The sequence below is a fragment of the Schistocerca americana genome, chromosome 3, assembly GCF_021461395.2.
Source record: "Schistocerca americana isolate TAMUIC-IGC-003095 chromosome 3, iqSchAmer2.1, whole genome shotgun sequence".
Lineage (NCBI taxonomy): Eukaryota > Metazoa > Arthropoda > Insecta > Orthoptera > Acrididae > Schistocerca > Schistocerca americana.
The window spans coordinates 381133125-381144193 of record NC_060121.1 but is presented as its reverse complement, the minus strand read 5'-3'; the positions used below and the strand labels follow the sequence as shown (position 1 = coordinate 381144193).

The window sequence follows — 11069 nt, the reverse complement described above, 5'->3', positions numbered from 1 at the left end:
ATGGGGAAGCCCTGAGCAGCTGTCGAAGTGACCAACCTATAGATACAGCCTGTGAACCTATTTAAGTTCAAAACAAGAAACCGCGTTGGTAGCAACCAATTCTATGAACTAGTATCAGTTAAAAGCTCTATCTTGCGTGAAGTTTCAGCTGTTCGTGTCTATGCTGCCTTCGACTTCACAATGCCACTCGAACATTTTGTACGTCTGACTGCTACGCCATTATCTCCCACAGGACTCCCCAAACAATAAACTGAGGACCATCACTCGCAAAATGTCAACCAGTTGTGTACCGTCTGTACGATAAACTATCATTTCAAATAACTATATGTCAATAACCTTTAACGTGCATGACGTCCGATTATATACCTTTTTACTGAGTTTTGTTCTCCACATCGAAATATCTTTCATGTTTTGTTTCTCAACTCTGAGTTTATTAGCAAATGAATTCACAACAACAGTATTCGGCAGCACATGCTAATCCGAGCGCACAGAATAAGTATAAAACCTTTCATCGTGTTCCTTCATTTCACAACGACACACCGACAATGAAATCAAATACTAACTCGATCCTGGCACATCTACGAGTGAATGAAAATCAATCTCTCTCTCTCTCTCTCTCTCTACCTTGCCCCCCCCCTCCCTCCGTCGTCCCCATCCCCTCTCCCACTCCCTCTCTCCGTCTTCTTCTCCCCACACAGCCACACAACCAAAGTATCTCATGCGCTTTAGATCTCCCGATTGCCATAAAACATACTATCTTCGAAAATGATATATCAGCCTAACACGCGCTTTTGTGCAAAAATATCTTTCTATCAATTAATTTATCTTAGAATATGGGATACTTGTCACGTATGTACCATCCACTCTCAATCTTTCTCGGTGTTTCGGAAATAACACAATAACTTCTGTTTCTGTTGAGATACTGTTTCTATGAGAATTGTACGGAGCTGAATAAGCGTGTCGAATTAGCATTCTCGTTATACTTTTTCCACATTGAGATGATTAAATATTCGTTTTTACGCAGCGTTTGCATTAACTAGGAAACAGCTGATGCTGCTGTTTAGGCCCTCAAACTAATTGAGTTTCTAATGAAGTTACACCACGAAGAATTTTCTGGCGGACCGCTTCCCGAATGATTATTCAATTTGTCAGTTGCCATAGCACGCGTCCCACTCTCACTTTTGTTACGCTGAGAGTAACTCAACAATACTTTACATTCGGCTTAAAATGTGACAGCAGAAGGCGAGGGTATACAATGTTGGTTATGTACGAAGTTGTAGGCTGCTGAGTAGCGGAGCCTTGCGGGCGGGTTGCGAGCCGCGCCGCTAGGTGTCTCGCCGGGTAGCGGCCGGCGCCGTGACGTCGCTTTGGAGGCGGTGGCGCGACGCCGGGGGCCGCTAGTAGAATGACGGCCAGCGGTCGTCGACGGGGCTCAGCGGCTCGACCGCGGGGGCGGCGGCGGAGGCGACGCACTGGAAGGCGTAGTTGGCGCCGCCGTTGCTGTCCCAGAACTGCGCGCCGCGGCACTGGAAGCGCACGGCCAGCTCGAGGCGGCCGCCGGCGGGCAGCGCGTCCGCGTACACCACGAACGAGAAGCGGTCCGAGAAGCCGTCGCACGAGCCGTCCACGTAGCGCGCCTGCACGTCGGCCCACGTGCGCCAGCCGTCCATCGTGTAGCGCACGTGCACCGACTTGTGGAAGTCCAGGTTGCGCACGCGCACCACGCCGCTCAGCGACAGCAGCGCCGGGTCCTGCAGCGTGGCGCTCTCCAGGCACACCTGCCGGCACACACAACCAGAAAAGTGTGTCTAGCGGACCAAATTTGGAAACGGGTTCTCCGCAGTAACTCGTACCAAAATGGACTCGAGTCGTGTTTACGCGCAAAGGAACAGGTGGTTTAATGGGTCCCACTTTGATTTTTTATAGTTACTGGCACAATTTCGTTTCTATCTACTTAAGGGGGGTAGGACGTCAAACGGGCCGACTTGGAGCAGGAGAGGCACCAGAGGACATTTTAATTTCCACTATCTATACTTTTACAAATAAATTCATAAAACTTTACAATGAAATGATATAAACACTCTTAGCTGCTTACAGGCGTTGACATACGTCAACGGGGACAGATGAAAATGTGTGCCCCGTCGGGACTCGAACCCGGGATCTCCTGCTTACATGGCAGACGCTCTATCCATTTTTTTTAATCTCATTTTTGTTCGTTTTCGTTCGTTTCATCTGCTCGGGGCGGACGTCGCAAGACACCCGTTTCAGTTCATCGTTGATCCATTAACTCAGTTTTTTTTTATGACAGAGGACAGCTAACCCTCTGACCGAACACGCTGAGCTACCGTGCCGGCTTCCATCTGAACCACCGAGGACACAGAGGATAGCGCGACTGCAGGGATTTATCTCTGGCACGCCTCCCGCGACATGTCCGAAAGAACAGATACCATCTTAATAAATATATAGTTAAGGCTCACCGGCCACTTGACCATCTTCTTCTTCTGTGCGAATGCACAAACAGTGCCCCAACTCTTACGGGAATCGGCAACGCGCCGCGAGTAATGAGTATAATGGGCGGGGCACTACAACTGTAGTGCGCGACAATACGTTCAGAGATAAATCCCTGCAGTCGCGCTATCCTCTGTGTCCTCGGTGGCTCAGATGGATGCTGGCACGGTAACTCAGCGTGTTCGGTCAGAAGGCTAGCTGCCCTCTGTAATAAAAAAACTGAGTTAATTGATCAACAACGAACTTAAACGGGTGTCTTTCGACGTCCGCAACGAGCAGATATAACGAACGAAAACGAACAAAATAAGATTTAAAAAAAATGGATAGAGCGTCTGCCATGTAAGCAGGAGATCCCGGGTTCGAGTCCCGGTCGGGGCACACATTTTCATCTGTCCCCGTTGACGTATGTCAACGCCTGTAAGCAGCTAAGGGTGTTCATTTCATTTCATTGTAATTTCATTCTAACGAGCTGCTTGGTCACCGATAGTATCTGTTCTTTCGGACATGTCCGAGGGTGTCCATTCATCTTAATAAATATATCATAAAACTTTGTCAGCATGACCAGGAAGGATTCAGAATTCACACTCATAGCAGTGGGAGTTCGAAAACATAACAAAATAATTTTTTTTTAGATGTGAAATTTCATCATTTTTTCACTTACTAATGGCACCATTTGTTGCTATAGGTACACTTTTATTCATAAGTAAGAGAGATGGTTCGATAAATTTTGCACAGCATACAAACCATACTTAAACATATATGAAACTCTAGAATTTTCCAAATCTATTAAAAACTGTGGTAAAAATTGAGGTAATTCACTACAAAATTTGTGTTTTTTCTAAACATGAAGTTTAAAATACAGCAGATCATTCGTTTTTTCATAAATTAAATAAATTCTAGAGTTTCATACACCTGTAAGTATGGTATGTAAGCTATGCAAAATTCATCGAAGAATCTCTCTAACTTATGAAGAAAAGTGTACGTATAGCAACAAATGCAGCCATTAGTAAGTGAAAAAAATGATGAAATTTCACACGTAAAGAAATTTATTTTGTTATGTTGTCGAACTTCCACGGCAATGAGTGTGAATCCTGAATCCTTCCTGGTGATGCTGACAAAGTTTTATGAATTTATTTGTGAAAGTATAGACACTGGAAATTAAAATGTCCTGTGATGCCTCTCCCGCTCCAAGTCGGCCCGCTTGACATCCTACCCCCCTTAAGAGTTGCTGTGAACATACTCTGACATGTCTTTGACTTATCATACATTTTATCGGGAATAATGCATGGGGCAAAAAATATAATTTGTTTCATGGAAACTTACACAATCTGCGAAAATAAAGTCGTGTTGGTAATTTGAGCCCTATGGTATAAATTAAATAGATTAAACCAGAACATACAAGAAAGTTAGTTTTATTAAATCCAATATAACTGCAAGAGTGCACAGTGTGGAACCCGACTACGATGTCGTCCCTTACCCAAATTTCAAAAATCATGTTTATCAAAAATCATACAGCTTCAAAATATTGAAAAATACTAACTATTTACAAAAATCACACACGCCTCAGTCTCACGACCAGCAGACAAAATTGGCTTCCTTCTGATTTTTCGTCTAGCTGCCCTTCGAAAGGCAAGTCACAAGGAAAGAGTCTTTGAAGGCTTGCTTCAGATGTAGAAAACATCTGCGTTTTTTAGGTCAGTTCATTTCTCTGATACTGCCTTTAAGACTCCTACCATGTCTTGTTTATCTCAAGTTTTTTCCTCCTGCAAATTAACTCTTTGGGGCGTCTGCAACACAAAGTTGAGCAGCAACTCTCTTGCGATTATAATTTGGTCCCCTTTTGTTTTGGAGGATAATACTGCCAGCACGAAAAGGGCTCATACTAACACCGCCATGTTTTTGTACAAAAACTTACCGTCTAATCTTAAGGATAAATTAAAATATTAATACTGGAACATAATGTTTCGTACATTTGCAACAGGAAAAGAATATCACAATGTGTAACTTCACAAACATAGGTATAGTAATACTGCTTCAAATGTCTGCCTCACTTTTTCGGCGATGAAAAGAGGATAACCTCGCTGTTCGCTTGGAAAACTAGCTACTGCGGCAAGGTGCTCTACAGGCGAAACTACGAACTAGTAGTAGTAACTAAGGCATTCATTCATCATCGGAATGCGCAGTGCTGTTTATTAGATATTTAGGGAACCCAAGTTACCCGCAGGTGGCCACGATATCACCCTTACCTGTACATGATCTAGAATGAAATTTTCACTCCACTGCGGAGTGCATGCTGATATGAAACTTCGTCCGAGACTAACTCGGGACCTTCGCCTTAAGCAGGTAAGTGGTCTACCGACTGAGCTACCCAAGCACGGTAGACCGTCTCTCCGAGTTCTAGTCTCGGTAGGGCACACAGTTTTAATGCACCAGAAAATTACAAACACTATCTGATCAAAAGTGTCCAGACACTATTAATGGACATTAATATAGGGCTTCCCGTTCCTCTTTGTGACGGCTTAGACTATACTGGGAACACTTTCAGTGAAGTATGTGAATGCCTGGTGAGAAATGGCAGCCCATTCTTCCTCAAGATCCAAACCAAAGGAGGTAGTGATGCTGGACACTGGAGTCTGGAGCAAAGCCGATGTTCTAACTCATCCCAAATATGTTCCCTTAGAGGCAGGTCGAACCCTGGATAGGATAGACCGATTCAGAAATGTTATTGTCCACATACCACTGCCTCACAGATGATTTTTTTATAACCTAGTATACCATCACAATAATCGTACCTGAACTTTACGACTATTGTACACAATACCCATTGCTGTAAAACGTTTTCATACGCGTCTGTAGTCAGCATTTTCTTGAGTCCAATAAGGGGACCACACACTAACCATGTATATCACCCCCTTACCATAACACCACCTCCTCTGTACCCCACTGCTCACGCTACACTTGATGGAACGTTAAGTTCGCCACGCATTCAACAAATCCAAAGCCTTCCATCGAATTGCTGTAGTGTATACCATGGCTCATCACTCCAAATCACTCTTTTACAGTCACCAACTGTCCAGTGTCATCGCTCTTTGCTCCACCTCAACACGACGCTTACCATGGACTACTGGAATGTGTGACTTATGTGGAGCTGCTCGACCGTCATACCACATTCTTTTAATTTGCCACGCACAGTCAATGCGCTGACTGGCCTGCTGGTAACACTTTTGTATTCGCGAGTGATTACTCCCGATGATTTCATGTGATTTTTACGATCACCCTCCGCAGTTCTCGACTGACCCTCTCCGTCAGTCAATGAATTCTGCCTGGTTTTCGTTGAGCTGCGGTTATTCCTTCGCGACGCCACTCCACGTCACCAAGACTGTTGGGCAGCTTTAAAAGGGTTGAAATGTCACTGATGGATCTGTTATTCAGGTGAGTAGTTCACAGTCACGTTCGAAGTCACTGAGCTATGATGACCGACTCGCTCTGCCTTTACTACTTCTCTACTGCCAACGCAACACTCGCCACCTTCCTCTATACCGGCAGGTCCGCCTCTCATCACATCCAGTGGTCAATTCGGATTACGTAGGATGTCCCGACACTTTAGATCAGATAGTGTAAGTTCACGAGGCAAAAAATTACTCGCTTCCTTAGAAAATGGCACTGGTCGTTCTGGTAAACTGCAAATGGGAACGGAGCTGTTATCAGAGATCGAAGTAGTGTGTACATGCCAGTCGGTTGTATGCAAACGAAGCAGTAAGATGCAACGACGCACAGACGCGACAGAATGGCAGAAGGGAGTTGTGGCATTTGGACTTGCCCATGACCACACCGTGAATGAAGTTGTATGATTTGTTCGTGTATCAACTGTACAGCTTGTCTACAAAGAACGGCGCATCAAAGACTATCGTTCACATCGCCACTTAAAGCTGCAGTGGGTCAAACAACAGTGGACCTGACAAAACAACTGAGAGGAGACGTGTTGTTTTTGGACGAGTAAAGATTTTGCCTGTTTTCAAATGATGCAAAGCATCGAGTGTACCAACGGCACAATGCGGTTTTTAACGTGCAATGTTAGGTAAGTATAATTCGGGTCTGAATCGATTACCGGGATATTTTTGTACCTAACTTGCAACCATACATTCAGGCTAAGCTGAACAAGAAGTAGGATGTTTATTCCAACATTCTCAATATCGTACTTTCTTTTTACATCAGGATGAGAATGCTATGGACTTCCATCTTCCCACATAATTACAGCTGCGTTCACAGGGTTGTCCACATACTGCCTTGTTTGGCTAACACTTAGTCACTCTATAGAACTTCGGCTCGCTCGTTAAACCACCAGATTTAAATCCTATGGAAAATGTCGATGCATGCTTGTAGCAGCGGGTGAAACGCAGGAATCAGCATCCCCATAATTTGACAGCTTTATGGGACCTTACGTGCATAACACTTTCCTGAGTTATAAATTAACGCCGGTGCTTCTTCATCAGCACCAGACAACACCCAATCTTTTTGCCTATTTTGTCTGCAACCTAGACGCGTCACAAGTAAATCTCACAATATAAAAGCATCTGAATCCACCTGACGATGTCGACGACGACGACGACGTTGACTAAAATGTATAGCAGTAATAATTAAAACATAAAATCCATGATTGTGTTGTAGTTGTGTATAGTATGTAACCAGTTGTAGCCCTTTTCACACAGTGCATTATGACCATGAATTTGTATTAGAGTTTTGTCACGTTTAAATCTAACCTAAAAGGTTGAGATTCGAAGAAAATGTACAATGTTCTATCAGTAGTAAAATGACAAAGAGTTTCCTTGTTTTGTTATTGGGGAAACAAACGACCCTCAAAGCTTTCTAAGGCCAGCAAACCTTTTACTGGCAAATTGACCAAATGTAGACACGTCAGTTCTTCATGGTGTTCTGGATGATGTGTCGAGAAGTAAAGACAAAGGGACAGTAATCGGCAAGTATGTTCGTATATCAACCGGAGTGTCGCTTTGCAAGGCTTTTCGATCCCTAGAAGCACCTGCCACCAGCCGAGGAAAGGCAGAGGCGTGTGCGTGCGCGTTTTAGCGTTCGATTAGAGATTTAGTTCACTTCAAAAAAGAATAGGCTGCAACACTAATAACGAACTCGACACGAAGGAAAAGCCAGACGTGTTACAACGAAGGTGACTGAATGCTGGTACGACAGCAAGGATCCTTAAACTGTTTCCCTCTTCTCACAAGAGGTGTAACACGTTATCGTGTGGAGCATAGCCCGTATCCTACGTAACTTAAAAGAATAGGACTGGAATCTCATTGACTACCGTACAATTTTCTTCGTCGATGGGTCCCGCTTCGAACTGAGCCACGTTGACCAACGAAGACGTGTGTGGAAACAGCCCGGACAACGGTGGGATACCAATCTCACTAAAATTACCAAATATGCAGCAACCAGTCGCAAAATTTATTTATTCACTTTTGCAAATCGATTTCAACTGATTAACAGCCATCATCGGTGCTTTCAACCAATATGTGCTCCGAGTAGTAATACCGTCTTAAGCCGAGGTCAAACATAACTTTTGCAAAAGTGAATAAATAAAACATGATTTTGCGACTGGTTGCTGCATATTTGGTAATTTTATGGTTTACGGTCACTGCACGACTTGGGAACCACATGGAGCTCACCATTCACCTGTCTCAGTGTCGCCCGCCACACAGTTCAACACCCGGGAGTGATGGTCTGGGATTGGTTGTCATCCGCAGCACCCTTACTGCACAGCGATACGTCAGCGGTATTCTACACCCGATTTCATCGCCCTTCGTGGCAACCCATCCTGGGCTTACATTCCAGCAAGATAATGCCCTCCCGCACAGACCAGAGATTCTATTGCTTGTCTTCCGTGTTTGACAAATCCTGCCTTGGCCAGCAAGACTCCCGGATATAACCCCAACTGAGAGGGTTTGGAGAATTATGGGCGGGGCCCTCCAATCAACTCAGGATTTTGACACACTAACACGTCAGTTCGACAGAATTTTTTCACGCTATCGCTTAGAAGGACATCCAACAACTCCGTCAATTAACGCCATGCCGAATAATTGCATCCATAAGGGCCAGGTGTGGACCAACGCGTTATTGACTTGCTCATTTTATGAACTACTTTCTCTTTAATAAATCATCCAGTTTTTCTGAAATCGTAATCTTTTTTGTCTTTACATTTACATAACTTCTACAGATTTTCGTCCAATTCGGATAATTTTTAGTGATGCCTCTTTTGTTTTTCCCCCTTAGAGTGTAACTAAACAGAGCTAACTCGACAAATGTCGTATAAAAGTGTACGGAGCACTACAGTATAAGCTACATAACAGGTGCCTACCCTTCCTCGATATCCTAATAATTAAGAAAACGGACTGCACACTGGGACACTCCGTCTACCGAAAGAAAACACACACAGACGTGTACCTCAACGCCAACAGCTGCCATCACCCACCAGCACAACGGAAACCCGTGCCCACTACCCTTGTCCGCAGAGCTCATGACATATGCGACAAGGACGGTTTATCTACTGAGATTTGGCACCTGAAGAAAACCTTCCAGAATAACTGCTGCACTGAAACAAGGAACCTCTTCTCCTGTCAACGGGACACTGATTTGCGATACTGTTATCTTGTTACTATTTGTTTAAACTCCATAATCACAGAAAAAATATAGCTCTTCCTGCGCGTATTAGGCGTTTATCTGTTACGCACCTTGGTTGAAACTATTAATCTTGCCACCATTTCCTCTGTCTTACAAAATATCTTCTGTCCACTGTACAATAATTTATCGTTAATTTTGATATTCGGTCATCTTCCATTTTTGTGACATGATGGCTGCAGTTCTTGTATTCATTAATTTGCGCATTTGAGCCTCTATGATGTCAGCATGCATCCTCCCGTCTGACAGCATGTAGCCAACTACTCTTCTTACGAATCTCATCTCCGATTGTAGTGATATTTGTTTATTTTCTTTTTGTTACAGCCCACAGTTCACTTCCACATATCATTTTGCAGAACTTCCGTAGAGTTTCCTTTCTTGCTTTACTTCCGAAGGGTCTATACTTTGTTCTGTTGATATAATTGAATCTTTCTACTTTCTTACGTGTCTTCATTTCGGTCACGAATGTGTGAGTATTTCCTAAGAAGATGAATGAGTTTACTCCTTCTACTTTCTGATTACTTCTTATTGTTTGGATGTGAATCGGCTGTTGGCCGCTAGAAGTCATAACTATTCTTTTCTATAAAGATACCAACAGATGATACAACTTTGCTGTTGCGGATAAAATACGAGCATCTATTTGCAATGTGTTGTCGCTAACAGCAATCAAAATTTGATCATCAGCAAAAACTAATGTTACAAAATGATTCATGTCGTTGAAGTCGTTAGTATAAAAACTGAATTTAGTTTTCGATTACCTAAGCACGTCGTCAATTTAAATATTAGATAAAATCGGAGACAAACTGCATTCTTGTCTTATTCCCAAATTTGACCTGTCGTTTCTCACTTTGTACATGTTTTCTACTACATTTAGTGTTGTTGTTGTGATGGTCTTCAGTCCTGAGACTGGTTTGATGCCGCTCTCCATGCTACTCTATCCTGTGCAAGCTTCTTCATCTCCCAGTACTTACTGCAACCTACATCCTTCTGAATCTGCATAGTGAATTCATCTCTTCGTCTCCCTCTACGATTTTTACCCTCCACGCTGCCCTCCAATGCTAAATTTGTGATCCCTTCATGCCTCAGAACATGTCCTACCAACCGGTCCCTTCTTCTTGTCAAGTTGGGCCCCAAAATCCTCTTCTCCCCAATTCTATTCAATACCTCCTCATTAGCTTTGTGATCTCCCCATCTAATCTTCAGCATTCTTCTGTAGCACCACATTTCGAAAGCTTCTATTCTCTTCTTGTCCAAACTATTTATCGTCCATGTTTCACTTCCGTACATGGCTACACTCCATACAAATACTTTCAGAAACGACTTCCCGACACTTAAATCTATACCCGATATTAACAAATTCCACTTCTTCAGAAACGCTTTCCTTGTCATTGCCAGTCTACATTTTATATCCTCTCTACTTCGACCATCAAAAATGGCTCTGAGCACTATGGGACTCAACTTCTGAGGTCATCAGTCCCCTAGAACTTAGAACTACTTAAACCTAACCAACCTAAGGACATCACACACATCCATGCCAGAGGCAGGATTCGAGCCTGCGACCGTAGCGGTCTCGCGGTTCCAGACTGTAGCGCCTAGAACCGCACGGCCACTCCGGCCGGCCTACTTCGACCATCATCAGTTATTTTGCTCCCCACATAGCAAAACTCCTTTACTACTTTAAGAGTCTCATTTCCTAATCTAATTCCCTCAGCAGCCGCTGACTTAATTCGACTACATTCCATTACCCTCGTTTTGCTTTTGTTCATGTTCATCTTATAACCTCCGTTCAACTGGTCTTCCAAGTCCTTTGCTGTCTCTGACAGCCTTACCTCTAGTAAGAGCAGATATATTCCTTTTGTGTTCATTCTCTT

The 11069-nt window shown here is 43.6% G+C and overlaps 1 protein-coding gene across 1 annotated transcript in view; it reads right to left on the bottom strand.

Annotated features, from left to right (window-relative positions):
- Window positions 1-655: 655 nt before the first annotated feature.
- The window catches only part of LOC124606658 (glycogen-binding subunit 76A), a 303290-nt gene continuing 292876 nt past the window's right edge, over window positions 656-11069 (bottom strand). The window contains exon 5 of the mRNA XM_047138663.1: window positions 656-1778. Coding sequence (XP_046994619.1) covers window positions 1398-1778 — 381 coding nt within the window. The 3' untranslated portion in view covers window positions 656-1397. The remainder of the gene's footprint in view (window positions 1779-11069) is intronic.